Raw genomic sequence first — 24768 nt, forward strand, 5'->3', positions numbered from 1 at the left:
TATTTTTACTCAATGTGTTAATTTAAATATATTACATATAAAGAAAGCCCCGAATTATCCCATATTGGATTATATTATTAATACTTAAAATATTCTACCATTTATTGTTGAACCCCCCTAATCTCCCTCTGTACTCTTGATGAAGCAAAGGTTTAAGTCCTGTTTAATACTATAAACTTTACTTGGTTCCTGAAGATAGCACCCAATTCCAGTTGGCTATTTTACAAATAAATGACACTGGTCACAAAGACCATTGGCTGAGATGTAAAGAAAGGCAGAAGACTGATCAGTCAAATCTATCACTTCTGGAAAAAGCTGCCCTGCTCACCCTTGGGTCAATGAAGTCAATACAACACACTTGTTTCAGCAAGAGATGGCAATTCTTCAAGGCACTGTCAGTGAAATGACAATCCATTAGGTCTCATAAGTTTATTAAATAAATCCAGCAAAACTGAACCCCAGTTTGTGGCAAAGTTCCCCATGAACAGTTAATAGAGGTATTTAAAGATTCAGTGGCTGGAAGGACAGTTTAGGTACACTTCTTATTAAATGCTCATGAATTTATGTATAGAACAAAGTATGATTTTTATTTTTCTATTTTATTTTTTACAGAATCAGTTTTATTTTATAGTTTTTGGCATACATTAACTGATTCTCTTTACCTCTGCTCGCTTCCCTTTTAAATGAACTCTTTGAACCCTGGCAGAAAGTCCTTTAGGGAAAGACTTTTCCTTCAGCTCATCTTTCCGACTTGAGAGGAAAGAGTTTTCAGGTATCAAACGGTGATGAGCATCAAGAAAGTATTAATATGATTTTTATTATCAGTCTGGTCAATATCATCTTCAGTGTTTCAAGCTGGGTTTTATATGTGTATGTGTTGTGAAGGCTGGAGCTATTCTTCTGCATGAATGCAGTATCTATGTCAGTATAATAAGAAGTGTAGATTAACTCAGTGTCTGATACTACAAGGACTGACCAAATTCCTTAATAGAAACCTGGTCATAAAATGAAAAAGAGACATTAAAATTGTAGCACTCAAAATCAGCACCGGTACCACCACTGGCACACATGCTGGAGGTGTTCCTGAACCTATGACTGAAATAAAAGTCACCATTTATTGAAGACCAGGAATTATACCCATCATTTCATTAATTGTTTTACTATTCTAGCAAGACAGACATGATTAGCACCCATTGTTCATACATGAGAAACTGAAGATCAGAGGCTGTTTAACTTGCCTGTGGCTGGTTAAGTAACCAGAATTTGATCCTAAGTTGTTATGACCAACCTAGACAGCATATTAAAAAGCAGAGACATTACTCTGCCAACAAAGGTCCGTCTAGTCAAGGCTATGGTTTTTCCAGTGGTCACGTATGGATGTGAGAATTGAACTATAAAGAAAGCTGAGTGCCAAAGAATTGATGCTTTTGAACTGTGGTGTTGGAGAAAAGTCCCTTGGATTGCACGGAGATCCAACCAGTCTATCCTAAAGGAGATCAGTCCTGAGTGTTCATTGGAAGGACTGATGTTGAAGCTGAAATGCCAATACTTCGGCCACCTGATGCAAAGAACTGACTCATTTGAAAAGACCCTAATGCTGGGAAAGATTGAGGGCAGGATGGGAAGGGGACGACAGAGGATAATATGGTTAGATGGCATTACCGACTTGATGGATGTGGGTTTGGGTGGACTCCGGGAGTTGGTGATGGACATGAAGGCCTGGCGTGCTGCGGTTCGTGGGGTTGCAGAGAGTCGGACAGGACTGGACTGAACTGAACTGAACTGGCCTGATCTCTTTCCTCATACTATGTTGCCTTTCTATAGTAACATAAGCTTTAGAACAAATTTATGTTTCAGGAAAGTCTGTTTCAGACCTCATCCAGTGGAATTTAGTTACTATGAGACATCTTTCTAATAGTAATTGGACTAAAAGTTCTCTTTCAGTTACTGTGTGACCTTGTGCCAGTTGCTCTTTGCACCAGTTTCCTCCTTTGTAAATAAAAAGGGGATAATATGAATATCTATCCCAGGGATGCTGTGAGACAAAATAAGATCTCCAAAAGCATTTGAAACAGTACTTGGCACAATGACTGCTCAACAAATGTTAGCTACCATCAGCATCATCATTATTATAATATCTCCTCTTAATATCCTACAAGTTGGGTCCTATGTACATTTTAAAGGAAAACAAAGGATGTTCTAAAGAAGGCCCCTTCAGAACCTTACATCAAACCTAGCAGCTATAATTCTTTTTCTTCCTTCACACCCTCTGGCCTGTACTTTCCAGGCCATCTGTGTATGTAAGGTTATTTGAGCGTCTTGCCCATGAGTCTAAATGTGGGTGGTGTATGTGTGAAGAGCTGGGAGCTGGGTATGAGGGGGCAGCACTGGGTAGAGCTGAGAAAGGGTATAGAAGATAATACAAAAGGCCTTTAGAGCACATAGTTGCAATACCAGTACAGAGCACCAACAGACACTCTGACAAGCCCTAAGAATGCATGAGCAGCCTAAGCAGTTATCACCACTACATTCCTACGCTTCCCCTTGGTTACACCATAATGTGGATTGCTTCTAAGTGAATCAGAATAGGCAGTTTTACAGTTCAATTAGGCATATCTTTAAATTCAACTAATGTTTACTGATTTCCAACTTTATAAAAGGAAGTATATCAGTCTTTCATAAATATAAAATTCAATGAAATAATCACAAACTCTGCAAGGTAGGTATTAGAGCTATGTTTTCATAAATGTAGCAAATGTGCAATAAATCTACCACACAGCTACTAAATGTCAGAATTGAAATTTAAATACAGTTTTTCCAAGATAGGCTCTAGTCTTCCTTCCACTGTCATGTCAAATATATGAGACTGGACTTAGGCTGTAATTCTGAAAGATGACAACCTGTGGAAAACTGGGTAACAGCCACACAGATAATGGAAGACAGATTTCAAGGTCTGTGTAGTAGTTCACTCAGTTATGAGTTCAAGGTTATAAAGGACAGATCCGAAGCATTTTTTCAAAAATTTAATCATTATCTAAAAACTAACCCTTCACTTAAAAAAAGACTGAAAAACTATGCTAAAATGCTAACTGTGATTACTCTGACCAAGTTGACACTTCATGATGATATTCTACATTTTCCCATTAGTATGTATAACTTTCACAAGCACACAACATCTACACAGTTTTCTATTCTTCTTCAATTCCTCTGCTTAAAACAGCAGTCATTTTAAGCACTTTGGATGAGTTTCAAACAGATTCTAATCATCAAATTACTATAGAATGTTTACTACACACAGTTCTGATAAGCACTGGATGTATAAAAATAAAATAAGACACCTCTTACCCTCAAGAAGTTCACAGTCTACTGGTGTAGACAAAATTGCCAACAAATAATTATATGTTAAGTGTGATAATGGAGATTTGGGAAGGGAAGAAGGGTGTCTGACAATGAGGCTGGAAACGTAGATTAAGAACCCTAAATGCAATGCGTTAGAGTTACACTGAAGATGTGAAGTGAAGATCCATGAATACATTTGAGTTTTGGAAGGTGGATTAAGAACAGCAAAATCAAGAATCAGTGATATCAATATGAAGGTTCTGCAATCATCCAGGCTAGAATTCAGTTTTGGTCAAACATTTACTAAACACTGACAAGATGACAAGAACAGGGTCAAGCAGACAAAAACAAAAGACCTGGTTTTGGTCCCAAAAGCAAAGTTTGGAGCTTGGGGGATATGCATTGTAGGTCCAAAGAAGCATTATCCTGATGATCATCTCCTGGGCATGCATTTGTAGGGAAAAAAGTTGACTCTATCAGAATGCTACAGTATGAAAGCACAGATTAACTGTCAGAAGAAATCACCTCCATCAGAAAAATTTCCCCAGTAACCTCCCCAAATGTGAGAAATGTTGAGTCTATTTATTATCTGTTCCCAGTTTCCTGGAAAAACATGAAGTCCCAGTCACTGTTCGAATGTTTGGAAGGTGGTGGTGTGCACAATCAGAGGATTCCCTGAAGGAAGATGGAGTCTGGCACACAGAAGGTGTGGAAGGTGTCACACCTGCCTGCACACCACAAAGCGACTCATTCCAGCAGAAATCTTGCACAATTGCTAGGGTTTCTATAAAAAGACTCCACAGTCCCTTCTGCCCCAGAATATTAAACACACAGATGGACATTTTTATTAGAATTAGAGGGAAACCTCTTAAAAGAGACAGTTTTCAAGAAATTAAAGATTTTTACAGGGAAAGACATAATTGATAACCGAACTGGCTGCTTAACAAAAAATATGAATATGCATACTTTTAACATCTGTAGTTTCACCCAAAATTTGTATCACACTTCATAGACTTTGAAAAGAATGTGGATAAAGTCACACGATACATGGGTTATCAAAGGAATTTTTAATGACAGCTTTACCTTATGACCTAAAAACCAACCATTAGTGAGACTACTGGACAGTTCTGAATCAGGGTGAAGAATTCTTTTCTGGTTCAGATAGCAAATTCACTGCTCAATACTTTCGTTGAAAATAAACTGGAATCTAAAATCTGTATGCAGGTCAGGAAGCAACAGTTAGAACTGGACATGGAACAACAGACTGGTTCTAAATAGGGAAAGGAGTACATCAAGGCTGTATATTGTCACCCTGCTTATTTAACTTATATGCAGAGTACATCATGAGAAACGCTGGACTGGAAGAAACAGAAGCTGGAATCAAGATTGCTGGGAGAAATATCAATAACCTCAGACATGCAGATGACACCACCCTTATGGCAGAAAGTGAAGAGGAACTCAAAAGCCTCTTGATGCAAGTGAAAGTGGAGAGTGAAAAAGTTGGCTTAAAGCTCAACATTCAGAAAATGAAGATTATGGCATCCGGTCCCATCACTTCATGGCAAATAGATGGGGAAACAGTGGAAACAGTGTCAGACTTTATTTTTGGGGGGCTCCAAAATCACTGCAGATGGTGACTGCAGCCATGAAATTAAAAGACACATACTCCTTGGAAGGAAAGTTATGACCAACCTAGATAGCATATTCAAAAGCAGAGACATTACTTTGCCAACAAAGGTCCATTTAGTTAAGGCTATGGTTTTTCCTGTGGTCATGTATGGATGTGAGAGTTGGACTGTGAAGAAGGCTGAGTGCTGAAGAATTGATGCTTTTGAACTGTGGTGTTGGAGAAGACTCTTGAGAGTCCCTTGGACTGCAAGGAGATCCAACCAGTCCATTCTGAAGGAGATCAGCCCTGGGATTTCTTTGGAAGGAATGATGCTAAAGCTGAAACTCCAGTACTTTGGCCACCTCGTGTGAAGAGTTGACTCACTGGAAAAGACTCTGATGCTGGGAGGGATTGGGGGCAGGAGGAGAAGGGGTCGATGGAGGATGAGATGGCTAGATGGCATCACTGACTCGATGGACGTGAGTTTGAGTGAACTCCGGGAGTTGGTGATGGACAGGGAGGCCTGGCATGCTTCGATTCATGGGGTCGCAAAGAGTCAGACACGACTGAGCGACTGAACTGAACTGAAAATTACGCTTTCCATCAGATACTCAATTCACTCTAATAGTCATCTAAACATTGATCCTGAATTAATGATGGTCATCACAGTTTTGTAAGGATCTGGAGAAAAGGATGCTGCTGCTAAGTCACTTCGGTCATGTCCGACTCTGTGTGACCCCATAGACGGCAGCCCACCAGGCTCCCCCGTCCCTGGGAGAAAAGGATACTCATATTATTACTGGTGGGAATGTCTACTCACCATTGAAGGGGAAAATCTGACATCTATCACAATTATAAACATGTGTCACCTTTGACCTAATTTCTCAATATATATACATCCAGTGGACAAGGATACGTATGTAGAGCTGTTCACTACATTAGTGAAAAACTAAAGCTACACTTACATGTTCATTAACAGAGGAATGGTTAACATATGGTGCATTCATATCATGGAATACTACGGGCACAGTTCTTAAAAAGAATGAAGCAGCAGATGTATTGACATGGAAGAATGTCTATAATAGAATACTGGAAGAAAGAAGGTGGCAGATCTTTAAGCTTACACTGAATGATCCTTTTTTATTCAAAGGAAATCAAAACCATACAGATGCGTGTCATACATAAAATTTATTGAAAAGAATACTTACCAAACCCCCAAGAATTGTTACTTTGGGACTGAGACTGTGTATGGTGCAGGAACTTTGATTTTTTTACGTTACACACCTCTGAATGGTTTGAACTCTTGATGATTAAAAGTTTTATAATTTTAAAATGACTAATGTACTTAAAAGTCACACAATGCTTTTGAAAGGCATACCCAATTTTCTTTTTTATGAGTTACTTTGTGAGATAAATTTACCAAAGGTTCCACCTTCAAATGTTAAACAGGTAGCCTTTTGGAACTTTGAGAATCTGGAAAATCTTTAGTATGTTACTATAAGATAAGGGCTGCTGCTGCTTCAGTTGTGTCCGACCCTGTGCAACCCCAGAGACTGCAGCCCACCAGGTTCCCCCATTCCTGGGATTCTCCAGGCAAGAACACTGGAGTGGGTTGCTATTTCCTTCTCCAATGCATGAAAGTGGAAAGTGAAAGTGAAGCCGCTCAGTCATGTCTGACCCTCAGTGACCCCCATGGACCGCAGCCTACCAGGCTCCTCTGTCCATGGGATTCTCCAGGCAAGAGTACTGGAGTGGGGTGCCACTGCCTTCTCCAAAAATAAGAGTTGACTATGTGGCATATCCCCAAATGAACTGTTTAGGGTATGAATATAACACAATATTTAAGAATGGAGCTTACTAAAAATTTCTCCAAAGAGGTACTGAAATAATTTCAGAACTAGGGGTTTCATTGAAGTGAGAAGAAGTAGCACTAATTCTGTGCTAAGACAAAAATTTAAGACTAAATGTCAATTTAACCATGAAAGCACAAAGCAAGAAATTAACAAAAAAAAGAACCAATGACAAGGATGAAGAACCAAATTTAAGCCTGAAACCACATTTGTTATGTTAGGAAGTTAGACATGAGCAACAAGGGAGGCCTGGCTGAAAGGGATGCAAGCTGGAGCTCATAGATACACTACAAAATAACCAGAGACTTTTCAACTCTTGCTCATGTGCCCTAGGCACACAGAGAGTGGATACAAAATAAACAAGGGGCTTCTCCAAGTAACCTTAGGCACTTAGGATTAGGAGCCCAGTAAGGGCTCATGAACATTCTACATCTAATCATAACAGACTGAATTGTGAGAAGACGTAAACAACATAGCCTGCTATTACATAACTTAAAATTGTCAATCAGCCTTGAGTATATGCCCATTTGTATTCCCCTTCATGGACTGGTGGTGGGTACAAGTTCTACTTTGCACACACCATAGGCAAAAGGAAGAGCATGGAAGTATGAAAGTGGGACATCAAACAGGATCAACAGGAAGGAAGAGGAGAGCTCCCTTGGAGTCAGTCTGCTCCCATGTTTTAGGAGTGTCTGTCTAATAAAAGATGTCTGCTTGAGCCAAACTGAACTGTAACTTGTCTGTTATACTGTACCCTTTAGTCTATCACTCTAAGTTTTCGGTGTGACAAGACAAGAAACTAGGAAAAGAAATAAACTGACCTAACTGAAAAAACATCAACAGACTTCCCTGGCAGTCCAGTGGATAAGACTCTGCAGAGGGCAGTTTCCACTGCAGCAGACCTAGACTGGGTCCCTGGTCAAGGAACTAAGCCCCTGCAAGCTGCACGGTGTGGCCAAACAAAAAAAAAAATCAAAAGGAAAAAGACAACTAGCTATGTTAAAAATTATGTATCAGACCAAAAGAGAAGGGAGTAATGTTGGTGATACACAGACTATAAGGATACAACTATGACACACTAGACAGTGTATTAAAAAGCAGAGACATCACTTTACTGACAAAGGTCTGTCTGTGGTTTTTCCAGTAGTCATGTATGGATGTGAGCATAAAGAAGGCTGAGGGTCAAAGAATTGATACTTTCAAACTGTGGAACTGGAGAAGACCCTTGAGAGTCCCTTGGACTGCAAGCAGATCAAACCAGTCAATCCTAAAGGAAATCAACCCAAAATATTCATTGGAAGGACTGATGCTGAAGTTCCAATACTTCGGCCACCTGATGCAAAGAGCTGACTCACTGGAAAAGCCCCTAATGCTGGGAAAGACCGAGGGCATGAGGAGAAGGGGGCGACAAAGTATGAGATGGTTGGATGGCATCAATGACTCAATGGACATGTGTTTGAGCAAACTCAGGGAAACAGTTAAAGACAGGGAAGCCCCGAGTGCTGCAGTCCATGGGGATGCAAAGAGTCGGATAGGACTCATTGATAAATGGATAGATGATAGATGGATAGAACAACAAAAGAAAGGGGCTAGGGATTCTAAAGATAACCTCTTCCGCAGCTTTCAAAGTTTTATTTTCGCTCTCTATACTGGGTCAGAAGACAACCGGAAAGTCAAGCAAAGCCAAAGTAGCTGTGATGACTTTCTTTGAAGCCATGACTACAAATTACCATTTCCTTTCCTATTGCTCTAAGGACCCAGAGTTTGGGAAGATCTTCCAGGCTCTACGTTCAATCCTAGAGAACGCCCGGGGCAGTTGACAGGGGAAGAAGCTGTGAGAGTCATGCAGACTTTCCCTTCAGAGGCTGCTCCAGACAACAACTGAGAAAAATCTGTCGAGTGACCAACCAGTCTGCAAATGATAATCCGCCTGAACCCAAATAAAACCTATCTCTCGAGGCCAAACCAAGCAAACCGAGGCGAGGGTAGACTACTGGCGAGGAAAGAGGTCAGCTAATTCCAGAGTTACAATCACACACGCGCAAACCTTGCCCCACGCCCACTCGGCAGCGAGAGTAAAGGTGGGAGCTCCAAACGTAGGACAGAACCCAGGGAACTTCCGGGGCTGCGGATAAGGCCATTTCATCCCATTTTCTCTTCCCTCCCAGACAGTCTCCAGTAAGTAGCTTCCTCTCACCCCCTCCTGTCCCGCGGGGCTCCACCCGTGGCCCCTTCGCGCTCAAGTGGCTGGACGGAGCTGAGGTCTGTCCAGCAGTCAGCTGTATTCCAGGTTGGAAAGAAACGAAGACAAAAAACCATTTGCACCTCAGAGGCACCGTACTCACCCTCATAACTGACACCTCCGGCTCCACCACGGTTGCCATCACTGTCCTCCCCTTGGGTAGCAGCCCCCTGGGTCTTGGGAGCAGCCATTACTCGGCTGAGGAAAAAAAAAAAAAAAAAGAGGGCCGCAGAACAGGCGCGGGACCAATGGAAACGCGATTGGAAACGAATTCCCTCTCTGACGCGGCATTTCCTCCACGCCCACTCCGCGCCGTCACGATCTGGACCAATAGAACGTGGCGAGCGGGACGTAGTCCCGCCCCTAGCCGCTAACTCCCCTCCTCCTTCCGGGATGGAGCTGTTGCAGAACTACAGTTCCCAGCGTGCTGCAGGGCGCTCGGCAGGGAGGGCTAGAAGAGGCGCTGACGGGCGGGGGTGCGCCGGAGAGTGCCCCGGCGTGTTCGCTTAGTTCAGTGAATCAGAACAATGACTGCGCCTCCGGGTTCCCGGGAGCGCGTCGGAGGACTCTGAGCAGCCACCGCCGGGAGAGCGGCGGGCGGCGCAGCCTCGGCCGCGCAGTGTCAACGCTGGGCTCGGGAGCCTCCAGCGCAGACCCTGCCCAGCGACCGCAGCCCGCGCGGAGCCGCGGGGCTCCAGCGCTGCAGCCACTACTCGGGAGCTGTGCATTGTTGTGAGCCGGAGAAGGGGCGCGGGGATTACAAAGCCTGAAGACCCCGGACCCCTGTTTAGCCATGTGGATACCTACGGAGCACGAGAAATACGGCGTGGGTGAGTCTCCGCGGGGCGAACTTTTATTCTGCTCTTGTCCTAGTCCGAGCGAGTGCGAATTTCGCGTCCTTGCCCCCGTGCCCCTCTCTCTCAGCCCGGCTGCAAATGCCTAATTCTGGCATCGCGCTGCGAGTTAGGGGCTTTGCTCAGCCACCTCCTGGAAGAGGGTTGCGCGTCGGGGTCTCGCCCCTCAACGCCGGATGGGAGCTCTCGGCACGGGCTCCCGGAGGGAGCGCCGGGACGGCTGCGGGGAGCGCGCGGCCAGCCCGCCTGCTGCGGGCTCTGCCTGCGGAGTTTGGAGTGGCTACCGGGCGTGTGTGTCAAGTTGGAAGAGGAGAACGGACGGCTTTCCTCTCCCTCCTTCTCCTTTACCTTAAAGATGGCAAGGGCTGCAACGACTTCCCAGGGTGGAGAGGGAGACAACAGTCGCGGAGAGAGAACATCCCCAAAACAGAAGGGAGGCGCAGAACCTTCCCTCTGCCTTCCACATTCCCGGAGTGCGGAATGTGGCACCGTCCTCAGAAGAGCCGCTCTGACAGTCTGGCCCGAGCCTTCCTCCTCCCTCCCATCCCGGGTTACCCGGTGTGTGTGCGCGCTCGGAGAGGCGGTGGGGCGGGGGTTAGTAAATTTCAACATCTGCGCCGCTCTGCTCTTTGGTCTTTGGAGGGGAACGGGTATTTCAGCAATGTTTTTACTTCTGACCACCCTCTCTGCTCATGGTGGGGGTGGTGCTGGAGGACAGCTGTGGAGTGTTAATGGGGAGAGAGACTCCGAAAGCTTGGGTCTTCGAGGCAACGAGACAGCTTTTAGGAAAGACTACCTTGACACTATCCTTTTCCTTTAGGAGGAAAAGGAGCAGGGTAGCGCTCGCTGTTCTGTGTAAAGGTGAACAACAAAGGACATTAATATTGACGGATGAATACAGGAGTCTCCCTTCCTTTCCCTCCTCCCATTTCAGGCGGATTACAGTTCCCGTTTTTGTTGTTTGATTTCAGCTGGGTCGCCCCTTGACAGTTACTCCTTTTAGGTTGCGACTATTAAAAAGGAAGGCTCTCTGACAAGCCTGAAGCAGCCAAATGCAATTATAACCTCTCAGAAGGTTTGACAGAGAAAGTATTATGATATAATACTTAATATATAGTATTAAGGAAACATAATATATAGTTTCCTATAATGCCCTGTCCTGGTTATTGGTTTACTTTTTTAAAAATTGGGTGTAGATCTAGTGATTTAGATGATATGTAGGTATCTGCTTATGTTCATTTTCCTGTAATTTAAAAAATCTGGAAAGCCTTTCGAGGGAGTCATAATTACAGGGGATTTCCCCCCCCCAGCTTCACCTGGGAATAGGACTTTGGAGTGTCCTGAAAGGGCTGTATGATTAAACAAAGTCATTCCCCTGTATTATATGAGCTTTCATTTTGGATTTTGACTGGTCAGCAAGACAATAGATTGCCCAGAACCCACCTTTGGGAAGGAGTTCCAGTTTTCCCTTTCTTTGAAATGTAAGGGGAGCCTTTATCAGGTGCTCAACCGGCAAGGAGAAGATGTTTCCTTCTCTTCACCTGCCTCATTTTTGGGTGTAGATTACTTATTAGGAAGAGACATTGTTTTTGCTGAAGTGTTGAGGACGTGGAGTGTCCCCTTGTCACCGGCTTAGCACTCAGTGCAGGAAGCACAGACATGGCCAGCAGCACTGTCCCGCTTGGAGTTGATCCCAGATGTTGCTTTCTTCCAAGTGTTAAATTATACAGATTATGGATGGGATTTATTTTCTTGATTTCTTTATGTGCCAGGTCACAGCTGGGGTGCTGGTATCGATTAGATCCTCTCTCGTTTTTCTTTTGCAAGCTGTGGGCAGAGGATTAAAACACACTCTGGGATTTCCTGGAATGGCAAACCGGATGTTATCAGTCAAGTGTTTTGGGCTGCAGCAGACACCTCGCCTTTGGGTAGTTGTGATTTGGTTGCAGAGTAGGGGATGTAGATGGGTGAGCACACATTTGGAGAAAGGTGGGATGAGATGAGAGGTGAAAGCAGAGGGCGGGGATCTGTTGTGCTCATGTATGCAATATAATACAGGATTGTTACCATCTTATATTATTAATTTTTGAGCATTTGGCTTATGAAATGTTTAGCTGTTTTTTAGACTCCATCTGTTACATGTGTGTGTGTGGTGAAAATTTTGCAGGGATTCTTATGTGGACTTTATTTCTCACCACAGAAAGGACTATTTGTAGTTGCTTATACTGAACAACTAAAACACACATGCTCTACGTTTTTTTTTTTTTTTTTTTTAATAAACTTGGTTACTGTATGTGCTTTTCTTTCTAGTTTTTTATAAAAACTCAAATTTATTTTATGGGCACAGATGTTTTGCTGATATCAGGTGTAGTAGTAAATCAATTTCCTTATTCTTTGATATAAATCTGTCTTTGTAAGTTTGAATGCTTGAAGTTTCCATGCACATTGTATATTTCTAACATACTTATCTCTCATTATTTATGAGAGAATTATGTATCTTTATATATTATTGTTTCAGTCTCAAGCAACATACTATAAACATGGATAAAATTACTTAAATTTCATACCTGTAGTAAGATGTATCAGAGATAGGAATTCCTTTTCAACTGATGTGTGGGCACTATCCCATCCATTTAATTGATGAATGGTCTTAAAACAATGCATACTTAGTCATATATCTAAGTGTTCTAGGGTAGTGGACAGGTATAATGATTAAACTAAAGTTCTGAGTAGTAAGGAACCTTGTCTCTTTGAAAGCGTGTTAATAGGCACAACTGTAGACATATTTTATCTTGGGAGAGCCTGTTTAGCTCTTGGTCTTAGTCAAGACAGTGCTTGCTGCCAGTTGTGTGACCTAAGGTAAGTCACTTAACACAGGGTCTCAACACACAGTCGAAGAATAGCCAAGGTTCTTCTCAGTATTAATTCTGTGGAGTTCTTCCAAACGAGTGTGTCCTTTGGTTAGGAAGATATTTCCATTGTGTTGAGATTGTAATGAGAAAGGCACTTTTGCTATGACACATCCCACATGGTTTTCAACTAAGATCACAGGTAAGCAAAAGCTACCTGGCACGCTGCCAGAACCAAGCTGATTCAGGCTGTTTGATTCTCTCTCTCTAGGAGGAACTCCATGGGCAGTGACTAAAACATTCTTGATCACCCCCTGACAACTTTCCTCACACTATCTGCCTTCTATACATCCTCATCTGTCACAGTCCCCGTCCCCTCCTCACTTAAAGTGATGGGAATTAGTCACAGAGAAAGTTAGGGCCATTGCAGATCTGTTTCTACATTCATTTGCTCAGAAGGCATGCGTGCAGCATTCCCAGGTGAGCCCGTGAGCCTTTGTGAGCTACAAACTGAGCCTCTCAACCGGGCCAGATGTTTTACATTTGTGAACCCGGTTAGGCTTAGAGGGGTAATGTGGGCTGGATTGATCAGTGCAAAAAAATCCCTAAGGCTTACAGGAAACAAAACTCAGAACAAACTGATCTGAAGGTCACAGATATCATTTAAAAAATGAAGTGTCATCATATCCATATCACTGAGTCTTCACAAACATTCCTGTCTTCAACTTATCCTAAAGTGGTTTTTAAAATCATCTAAGTAGGAATTCAGGCTTCCTAGTTGGCTCAGTGGTAAAGAATCTACCTGCCAAGCAGGAGATGTGGGTTTGATCCCTGGGTTGGGAAGATCCCCTGGAGAAGGAAATGGCAACCCACTCCAGTATTCTTGCCTGGAAATCCCATGGACAGAGGAGCCTGGTGGGCTACAGTCCATGGGGTCACAAAAGAGTTGGCCATGACTTAGTAACTAAACAACAGCAAAGTAGGAATTCTGTTCCTTTTAAAAGTCCTTCTATTTTTATGGGGAGAGGTAACATCTCTTATTTCCTCAGGATCTTTACAATGTCTTTTCCTTCAGAAGCGTGCTTTATTGGTAGCCTGTGTGGAAGAGTTATGAGGGAGTGTACCTTTCGTCTTAGCTGTTTTCAATTTTGTTAGCTGGCAGTCTTGAGAGATGTTTCTTATCTTGTGGTACCATGATGTGTGCAGATAACATGTGTAGCTAGATAAAGATGTGCTGCCTGGAATTGTTTGTGGCATTTAGAGACTGGCACAGGATTCTAAACTTTCAGTGGGAAGCAAAGAGCAGTGATTTATACCTGCAAGTAAAGTATCACTGAAGGGCTGTGCAGACAGTGAGATGGCAGCTTACATTCATGATCTGACCTCCTCTGGGAATAGCCTGTAAACATATCCCCCTTTTGGTCAGTCTCATAAGTGATGATTCTTTCATAAGGCCCCACAGTGACACTGAGATACTGCCTTTCTTCTTTAGTCTTATTTTTTTCCCCAGAGGCTGTATAGTCAGAATTACAATGGAGATTATAACAATTTCAAAAAACTTAAGAATTTCCTGTCTCTAGCTCCATTTTTTTCAGCAGACTACATTTGCAGAATTATCTTTGATACAGTATGTCCAAGTTCTAGCATAGTGATTTTATGTTGTGAACTTATACAGCAGAGAAACATTAAACTAACTCTAAGGAATCCAGCCATAATGCTATAACCTTAACATATTAATGCAATGTTTTATAGTTAAAAAGATGTGAAATTATTTTATTTGAATCTACTCTCTGAAGTACAATACTTTCCATTTAAGAGATAAGGAAACAACTTCACAGAGATTAAATGACTTACAGGCATGCGTTCGAGATATTGCAGTTTTGGTTCTAGACCATTGCAATGAAGCAAATTATCACAATAGAGTGAATCACACAAATTTTTTGGTTTCCTAGTGCAAATAGGTTATGTTTACACTATATTGTAGTCTTTTAAGAGTGCAATAGTGTTACGTTTTAAAAACTAGGTATATACCTTAATTTAAAAACAAAAACAGCAAATAAATAAATAAATAAAAAGAGAAATCGCAAGCCATCATCTGACAATGCAAGGTTGTTGCTACACACTTTCCATTTGTAACAAATGCAGTATCTGTGAAGCATAGTAAAATGAGGTACTCTTGAATTTTGATATTGTTTAACTGTCATCCATAATAGGAAATTCATTTCATTTCCTGACACCAGCACCACCCAGGACCACCCTACACATAAAAGTGAAACAGTATTTACTCATACTTTCTGTGACCTCCTGTTCTTTTTCATTTAAAAATACATACATACAGCAGCCAAATCGTTATGTTGTACACCTGAAACTAATAGAATGTTGTGTGTCAGGTATGCTGCAATAAAATAAATTTATTTATAAACTTAAAAAGATTGTCACTAACTTTACTTAATGACTCAGTGGGTCCTCACCGATAGTTTGAATAGCACTGCCCTAGATACCTCATTTGTGATACAGGAAGCACTGGAATTTAGGCCTTGTTGGGTTTCTAGTTAAGTTCATTCATTATGTTGTTGTTTTTTGACAAATATGTATTTGTATTTAAACTTAGACTTTAATCATACTTTTTTCTTCTAATATAAGTCAAAGTTTGTCTTTTTATATAATATTTCTCATTAACTATGGAACAAGTATCCAAAACCATCACATGCATTGCATAAATTGTTTCTTTCAGGTTATGTGTGTCTTTCTGCTAGGGTCTTTTTGACAAGGGCTGGGATCAACTGCATAATGACCAATTTTGGATTTTTATATATATATAATTTCCTTTGACAATGATCTCTGGCCACTATAGCAGAAGAATGAATCTAATGAGCTATTAATTTCTTGCCAATTGAAGGGTTACCCACACCATTCTTTTCCATCCTTTTATGTATTGCTGATCATTATTAGAAGAAACAAGGCAACTCATGTAACTTGTTTTCTTAAAAACATAAACTGGTAAGCTTATTTGGTCAGAGTACTAAAGAATAAATAAGTAATGTCCCCCAAGCTATTTTTATTTAAGCACTATAAATGTACTTAAGGAACAACTGTTTCACTCTTTGGCATTTAAAAAAAAATGTGTGCTAAGATACACTGGATATTTACTAAGTAAGAATTACCAAAAATAGTGTTAATGCCTTTTGGTGACAGAGTTGCAGTAAAACTGATATGCAGTATCCTACTGGTTATGTTAAATATTAACGTAATCCTTTTGGAAATGAAGGTGTATGTATGTGTGTGTGTGTGTGTGTGTATAAATATGTAAAATAGGCTTTGTGGAGCACTTGCTTTTCACCAAGCTTTGTTCTGAGAGCTTGTCATGTGTTTTCTGTCTAATCCTCGTGACAGCTCCATAAGGGAAGGTTCAGTTTTCATTCATTTTACAGGAAACTGAGTCATAGAGAGGTTAAGTAAGTTGTCTAAGATCATGCAGGAAGTGGTGGAACTAGGATTGGAACCTCAAAAGTCTTAGAGTGTGCTTTCTTAGCCACTCTGCTGTGTTGCCTAACATGATGGTCAAAAACAGGAGTTTGAATCAGTAATTCCACCCCTCAAAGTCTGCATGAAAAAAAAATCAATAGTGGCAAAACACTTTATGCACAGTTATTCTTTGCCATGTGGTCTGTGAAACAACATCAGTTCCAGTATAGGAATAGTTGAATCACGTTTGATTATCAGCACAGCAGAATACTTATAGTCATAAAATGAAAGACTTCCATAAATCATGCTATTTCTAAAATACATTCCAGGAGACCTCTCAGGCAGTGCAGGGGTTAAGACCTAGCCTTCCTATCCTGGGGATACAGGTTCCATCCCTGGTCAGGGAGCTAAGATCCCACATGCCTTGCAGCCAAAACATAAAACAAACAATATTGCAACAAATTCAGTAACAATTTTCAAAATGGTCAATGTTTAAGGAAAAAAAAAAGTAAAAAAAAAAAAAATACATTCCATGTACCTAGTGTCAGGTGACAAAATAAATGAAACATGGATAGTGATTGAAATTCCATAAAATGCATAGCATTATAGAGAAGATGGTAGTTAATGTGTAGCATATAGAGAAGATGTAGTCAACAATTAAGCACAGGTGAGAATTGTTAGAATATAAAGATTACCAGCAAATTCTTTTTTGAAAAATTCCTCCTGGTTGGAAATATGAGCATTATGCACCTTTAAAGCATGCACATTGTTGCTTCTGGATGATGGAGGTGACATAAAGGTGATCTAAGAAAGATTATTGCAGTAGATGAGGTTAAGAGATAAGTTCCTGAACCAGGTGAGCAGTCCTGCATGGTGGAATGTGGATAAATCTAAGATGTTTGGAAGATGGAAAAATAGGGCGTATCATTGAATGTGAGGAGTTAGGGGAAGGAAGAAGTTTCGGATATCTTCCTGATTTCTGGCTTGGACAAGTTGGGGAACATAGATTGTTGTTGTTTAGTTGCCAAGTTGTGTCCAACTCTCTTGTGACCCCATGAACCATAACCCGCCAGGCTCCTGGGTCCATCGAGTTTCCCAGGCAAGAATACTGAAGTGGGCAACTTACCATTTCTTTCTCCAGGCTATCTTCCCGAGCCAGGCAACTTACCATTTCTTTCTCCAGGGTATCTTCCCGACCCAATGAGTCTCCTGCATTGGCAGATGAGTTCTTTACCACTGATCCACCAGGGAAGCCCCAGGTGAACATAGGTGCCATTCAACAAAAGAGATGTTTTTGCAGATGGGGCTGGTTTATAGCATAGGATTAAGAATTTTGTTTGGCTTCCTAGAGTTGGCCGTCCCCATCAAACATGCAGGTGGCGATATCTTCATAGACAGGAATAGGAGAGAGGTTATAGACTAAAGAGCATGATTAGAGAGTCATTTGATTTAGGTGTGATAACTGAAGCATTCCACTTTATTAATTGTATTGATTTTGATTAAGTAGTCTGCTTGTCTAAGTTTTAAAGTGATAGAGCCTGAACTTTCCAAGAGCAGTCATCTCGAAGCACTTTATTAATACGGATATCTGGGGACTATAAAATAAGAACGATTAGCTGTCATGTCGAGTTGGTAGGAAGCTAGATTTCATGGTTTTTTCTTGCTTCCCATTGGTGCATTGCCTGGTTAAGGCATAAGTTACTTCTGTTTCTCTGACAATTCTTTCTGAAGCAAATGTCTCATGCCGGATTTTGCATGTTTGTGAGATTTCCCCAGCAGGATGTTGAAAAACAGAAACCACAAACAGTATTTCAACAAACATGATTTATATATCCCTCAAACAGCATCTAAGTGTATACACACATCTGGAAATGGGAAAATGCTCAGATACCCAAAGCACTGTATTTGTGCCTACAGACTGTGTGTGTATGTGTGTGTAATACATCTTAGGAACCACAAGGTCAGATTTAGAATTCTTAAAGTTACACCACTGTACTCCTGAAAAAAATATGTGATTTGAAGTGAGGGATTCCAGCTTAAGATAGCTTTATGTTCCTTTTTCCTAATGTAGCCTGTCATAGCCTCCCACTGAAATACTGATAGATGTACACAAAGAGGCAGACATTAATGATATTAGAAATGAAGTCTGACAGAAAACCAACTGCCAAATTCAGGAGCAGTTTCTCCAAGGCAGGTGCAACTACATTGTGAAAACCAGTTGGTGGCTTCCCTCTGCTTTCCCTCCTTAACAGAGAAGCTTCAGGGACCTCAGTGACCTGGGCAGGAAGACCCATTGCCCCTCTCTACCATCACCAAGTTTGAGGCCAGGTCAATACCTTCAACATGGAGTGTGTCCTTCACCACCTGAGGTATCTCTAGTTCCTCTCATTCCATCTCATCTTTGTATGAGAGATGACCATGTGTAGAAACAGCTGGGGCAGGAAGGTGGGTGGGTGGAAAGAGTCTTTGAGGACATCGTTCTGGCTTTGACAGGTGTACTGTGGCCTTCATACAAAGTGTGATTTCATGGGCACCTATGAAGTACTGCAGCAACAAGGCATGCTGGATACTATATTGATAGTTTTGCTTGCAGTCTGTTGGGTACAGAGGAAGAAGTAATGGGATAAGAGATCATCTCATCTTAATTGCTGTAAACCATGGTGCAATTTCCTTGGTGGCTCAGACCATAAAGAATCCACTTACAATGCATGAGACCTGGGTTCAATCCCTGGGTCAGGAAGATCCTCTGGAGAAGGGAATGGCTACCCACTCCAGTACTCTTGCCCGGAGAATTCCATGGACAGAGGAGCCTGGTGGGCTACAGTCCATAGGGTTGCAAAGAGTCAGCCATGGCTGAACGACTGTACTTTCATACTTTCACACATGGTACAGGATGGAGGGCTTCCCTGGTGGCTCAGATGGTAAAGAATTTGCCTGCAATACCTGGAGAATTCCAGGGACAGAGGAGCCTGGCAGGCTACAGTCTGTGGAGTTGCAAAGAGTTGGACACGACTTAGCAACCAACAGTTTTTCATGGTACAGGATGGCTTATCACTGAGAACTTGGATTGGAGCTGTGCACCTCTTCCAGGAAGGAAGACTTGTAAGTGGGCCTGAACATACTCCTTTATGTTTAGCCCTGGCTTTGGTATCGCAGGAAGGTTCAAGACTCAGGTTGCATCAGTCAGGATCACATTTGTGTCCCTATCGAAGAAGAAAAGCAACTAAATCCAGAAATAGGCATCTGTCACTCTGTAATGAACTAAAACATGGCTGCTTCTCAGCTGGGGAAGAAGAGAGAAAACATAACATTGATATAGAAGGCTTTGGGAAATTGCCAGTCACACTTTTGTATTTGTTTTCCACCCCCATTCATGACCCCTGTGTGTGTGCCAGAAAGGGGAAGTTAGTGGGATTGAGGCTGGTGAGAACCCTTCTGGTTATGAAATTTGCATGTCTTCTTGGGTGAATTTGATAACCATTCCTCCCCCAAGTTGTGAACTGTTTTCTTAAACCAAGCAATTTATTGTTCCATTTTATGTTAGTGTTAACTGGGTATTTTTAAAATAAAGGTAATCTATTATTGTTTTGTTTTTTTGGCTGTGCTGCACAACATTTGAGATCTTAGTTTCCTGACGAGGATTCAAACTTGTTCCCCCTGCTTTGGAAGTGTGGAATCTTAACCACTGGACTACAGGAAAGTTATTTCTCTAAACATGTCTCCCTGAAATCTTTAAGCAGAAATGCAGAGATTAGGTGTTTTTTTCCTCCAGAATGAAAAAGATCATCTCTGCCTTGGTGACCAGGGGTGAACGTGTTGGGGCCGAGGGCATATATTTGTATGTTGTTGTTGTTTAGTCACTCAGTAGTGCCCTACTGTTTTGCCACCCACAGACTATAGCCTGCCAGGCTCCTCTGTCCTTGGGATTTCCCAGGCAAGAGTACTGGAGTGGGTTCCCGTTTCTTCCTCCAGGGGATCTTCCTCACCCAGGTATGGAACCTGTGTCTTCCTGTGTCTTTTGCACTGCAGGTGGATTCTTTACCACTGAGCCACCTGAGAAGCCTGAATTTGTGTGAGGCAACTAAAAATAGCCCTAACGCAGGTCCTGGAGAAAACAGTACTTACTATCCTGGGAAGAGGAGGAAGCCTTGGCCTTTCTCGAAGGATGTCCGGAATGGGTTGAAGATCTGGGGGGCTTCCATAATAAGCTTAGGGTTTAGCCAGGCTCTCAATGAAATAAGAAAATCCAAACATGCATAAGCAGTTCTGTAAAGAGCCAAAAGAAGAAAAATGTCTGAGAGTTTTCTCCAGAAATGTGGATAATGAACACTAACAACAAGGTATGAGGGTTCCTATAAAAACTTCGCATAAGGGTAAAAGTTAGCCCTTAGCCCCTTCCTCAATTTTTTCCCCCCAGGAAAATCATATTTGTATTAATTGCATCCTACATTTCATTTAATATTCCCATTCATAGTTTATATAAATTGATTCAGAAAACCAACCATTTACGTTCTTGGCCCCAAGTTAGAAGAGGAAATATTATGTATAAATTATGTAAAAATATGCTAATTAGTTTTAAAATGAGAAAATTCAAGAAGTGAAGAATTGGGATACAAAGTTACATATTGCAGTGTTGTTACAACCAATTGTTACCATTGAGGGGTGGCATTTTTTTTTTAGACTTTCTACTTTTTAATAATTTAAAAGTTAACATGAATTTCTTTTGTAATCAGAAATAATTATATAAACTCTTTTATAAGCTAAGCATTATTTCCTATATAGAGTTTTCCTCTCAGGATTAAAGGTTAGATTGGTGGAAATTGAGTCTGGAAGGCCTGAATTTAGTTTGTCACTTATGTCTGAAAATTTTTCTGTTTCAAAGTGGGAAAAAAAAAGTTTCCAAGTGGCTTTCCTTGCTATAACCTGCTTGATTACTTGTGATGTCGCCACTTTGTTCATTTCCCAGTAGTCACTGAACGGTGTTATCAGATGGCTGTGGGATACAAATTTTGGAAAAGAGCCCCAATTCCTCTTTGAGAAAGAGCTTCAAACAAATTCGTCCAAGATAAAAAATACTGTTCTTTCCAAGAAGTGTTTGTTTAGAAGATGAATGTTGATGTCACTGCTCACTTACCATTGTCCTATAAACTCTCTCCAGTGAGAATGTGAGTCCTGGGATAATTTATGCAAGAGAAATTGATCAATGTAGAGGGTCAAGAACTTGAAGAGGTTTTATTTAGCCATTATGGGGGATAATTGCTTCTTTATGGGTGTTATGGACTAGATGTTTGTTGTTGTTCAATTGCTCAGTCATGTCCGACTCTTTGTGACCCCATGGACTGCAGCATGCCAGGCTTCCTGTCCTTCACCGTCTCCTAGAGTTTGCTCAAACTCATGTCCATTGAGTTGGTGATGCCATCCAGCCATCCCGTCCTCTGCCGTCCCCTTCTTCTCCTACCCTCAATCTTTCCTAGCATCAGGGTCTTTTCCAGTGAGTTGGCTCTTTGCATCAGGTGGCCAAAGTATTGGAGCTTCAGCTTCAGCATCAGTCCTTCCAATAAATATTCAGGATTGATTTCCTTTAGGATTGACTGGTTTGATCTCCTTGCAGTCCAAGGGACTCTCAATAGTCTTCTCCAGCATTGCAGTTTGAAGGCATCAGTTCTTCGGCCCTCAGCCTTTTTTTATTGTCCAGCTCTCACATCCATACATGACTGCTGGAAAACCATAGCTTTGACTATACGGACCTTTGTAGGCAAAGTAATGTCTCTGCTTTTTAATATGCTGTCTAGGTTTGAATATTTGTGTCTCTCCAAAATTCTTATGTTGAAACTCTAACACCCAGACTGGTTGTATTTGAAGAAAGGATGTAATTAAGGTTGAATGAATCATGAGGGTGGAGCCCTGTTCTAATTGGATCACTGTCATTATAAAAAGAGACCCTAGAGAGCTTGCTAGCTCTCTCCAGGAATTCAAGCATGCATGTACCTAAGAAAAAGCATGTGAGGATATAGTAAGAAGGAGACTATCTGTAAACCAGAGAAAGAGCCCTCACCAGAAATTGACCAGGCTGGACCTTGATCTAGGACTTACAGCCTCCATAACTGCGAGAAAATAAATTTCTGCTGTTGAGCCACCCAGGTTATGGTATCTTACTATGGCAGCCTGAGCTAATAGAATGGCTTAGAGCAGTTTTAGGCACTGTAGGAAGAGGGAACAAAGAAAATAGAAGCAGAATCCTGGAACTCTGTATAAGACATGTCATCACCGTAGCGCTTTTCTGTGGTCTGAGATCTAACTCCCTTAGTCTGCCTTTGCAAGCACAGAGTTAATTGAGTCACTGTTTGATGATGTTTATCTACCAGTAACTCCAGGAATGTGTTTATTTGAATAATGGCATTTATGTAGAGTTGCTCATAGCATCTTAAGTCATTAAATCACCTTGGGTTGTTTCAAAGAAACCAGTAAAAGTAGGGTCTTGAAATGAGTCATTTCTCCCTGCTATAATTATTTATGAAAAACTCAGGTCAATAAGTTTAACTGTCTGGGTTAGCACTTAGAACAGGTTGTTGAAGTTTTACTATATTGAAATTTGGTTGGAGACATCACTTCAAGTGTACTTTGTTTTTGAAAGGCCTGCCTGGATATAGTACATACCAAGTCCCTAAAGGGAATAAATAATATTAGGTAATTTTTTTTTTCCATTTTCTGTCCTTAAGTATGTGTTTCCTGATTGCAGATACTACATCCTGTTAAGAGTTTGTCACATTTTTTTTCTTTAGTGATGATAAATATAAAGGCATATCCTGTGACACATTGATGGACAAATTTATTGTGTGTGCCTGCTGTTTATGAGGCATTGTGCTAACTTTATGGGGCATATGAATAGGTATAGAACTGAGTCCCTGGACAAATGACGAAGCAAGAAATATTTCTTGGTTTTCTATTTAGTTTTCATAAAACATTTTTTTCAAGGTAGGTGTTATCTTTTTTTTTTTTTATTATTTACTTGGTAATGCTCCATGCTCAGTCACTCATTCGTGTCCAACTCTTTGCGACCCCATGGACTGTAGCCTTCCAGGCTCCTCTGTCCATGGAATTTTCCATGCATGAATACTTGAGTGCCTTGCCATTTCCTATTCCAGGGGATCTTCTCAACTCAGGGATTGATCCCACGTCTCTTGCATCTTTTGCACTGGCAGGTCGATTCTTTATCACTAGGACCACCTGGGAAGCCCCAGGTGGGCTTAGTAAGGCAGTGTATAAATATATCAGAGAGAAATTAGTGTGAAGCTTAAGAGATATTTTCCCTCAAGCTTTAAAAGGAAGATAAGGACTCAAAATGGTGATGCTATTCACTTGTGAGCCTTAGGAAATAGCCCCAAGGAGGGAGTGTCTCATATCCTGGATAACTCAGAACTTATCTAGAAGAATAGAAGGTTCATTTTAAGATACTCCCTACACAGTGAGTCACCAGCTGCTGAGACTGTCCAGTATAAACACCTGAGTGGAGCTGTACTTTAAATAGCTGGAAAACCTTCTTCCTCTTCCTACTGGGTAATTTCCACTTTCCCCTCCCCCCAACCTTGGACTCATTCTTGTCACCTAAACAATGTTAAGTATATTGGACAATGGGTTGTCTTTTTTTGTGATTTCCTCCTAAGACTGGGCAGAGGAAGGAGATGGATTCAGTATTAACTAAGAGTGGGTACTGTGTCCAGCTTAGTCACTCAGTCTTGTCCGACGCTTTGTGACCCCATGGGCTGTAGCCTGCCAGGCTCCTCTGTCCATGGGATTCTCCAGGCCAGAATACCGGAGTGGGTTGCCATGTTCTTCTCCAGGGGATCTTCCCAACCCAGGGATCAAACCCAGGTCTCCTGCATTGCAGGTGGATTCTGTATCACCTGCGTTACCAGGAAGAGTGGGTAGGCAAAGGAAAATCCAGCCTCAAGATGCATGTTTTCCAGTGGTTAGGCCTGTGTGATTGGTGCCATGTATGCACACTGAAGCCTTGGCAAACCTAGAGGGGCAAGTATTTGTTCAAGGTAACTGACTGAAATTTGGGTACATAGTCCAAGTCTGAAGCCTGTGGCCTCTCGCAGAGAGGCCTGTGGTCAGAATCTGGAGGCCTAGCCCCTGGCTTTGGGTTCTGTGGACAGTGATGAAGAAATTGCTCACTATACCTTACTTGTTGTATAAGATGCTGGCTTCCATTATTATATGAAGTTAGTATCTGCATTGTCTTTTCACTTCAGCCTTAGCCTCTGGTGGTCATGGTCAGCCCCTCATGTACTGCTGTGCTGCCTGCCTGTGGGTGGGGCATGTGGAGCCCAGTTGTGCTGGAGGGGCCTTGTGGTGGGTCAGGAAATGGCTGGGTACCAGAAGGTTTGGGGAAAATATGGGGGCCAAGAGCCAAGCACCAAACAAGGCTGCATGATAGGAAGGAAGTAAAAGTGTGCATCTGTGAGTGAGGATGGACCTTGGCCAAATGTAACCAGGACCAAGGAAGAACCCTGGAGTAAAATGCAAGTTCTCAGTGATGGTGGGACTCGAAGAAAGA

At 41.8% G+C, this 24768-nt stretch overlaps 2 protein-coding genes across 5 annotated transcripts in view; one reads left to right on the forward strand and one right to left on the reverse strand.

Annotated features, from left to right (window-relative positions):
- The window catches only part of ZNF277 (zinc finger protein 277), a 134992-nt gene extending 124728 nt beyond the window's left edge, over positions 1 to 10264 (reverse strand). The window contains exon 1 of one of the 2 annotated variants that reach the window (XM_070787256.1): positions 10243 to 10264. Coding sequence is in view for 1 of the 2 variants with exons in the window: in XM_070787257.1 (XP_070643358.1) it covers positions 9144 to 9231 (88 nt within the window). In the remaining variant the exon portion in view is untranslated. Of the gene's footprint in view, positions 1 to 9143; positions 9446 to 10242 lie in introns of those variants that run through there. The other variant, XM_070787257.1, reaches the window with a different exon arrangement.
- The window catches only part of DOCK4 (dedicator of cytokinesis 4), a 477852-nt gene continuing 462595 nt past the window's right edge, over positions 9512 to 24768 (forward strand). For all 3 annotated transcript variants that reach the window (XM_070787253.1, XM_070787255.1, XM_070787254.1), the window contains exon 1: positions 9512 to 9870. In XM_070787253.1, coding sequence (XP_070643354.1) covers positions 9834 to 9870 — 37 coding nt within the window. In that variant the 5' untranslated portion in view covers positions 9512 to 9833. The remainder of the gene's footprint in view (positions 9871 to 24768) is intronic.

The sequence above is a fragment of the Bos indicus genome, chromosome 4 (assembly GCF_029378745.1).
Source record: "Bos indicus isolate NIAB-ARS_2022 breed Sahiwal x Tharparkar chromosome 4, NIAB-ARS_B.indTharparkar_mat_pri_1.0, whole genome shotgun sequence".
Classification (NCBI taxonomy): Eukaryota; Metazoa; Chordata; class Mammalia; order Artiodactyla; family Bovidae; genus Bos; species Bos indicus.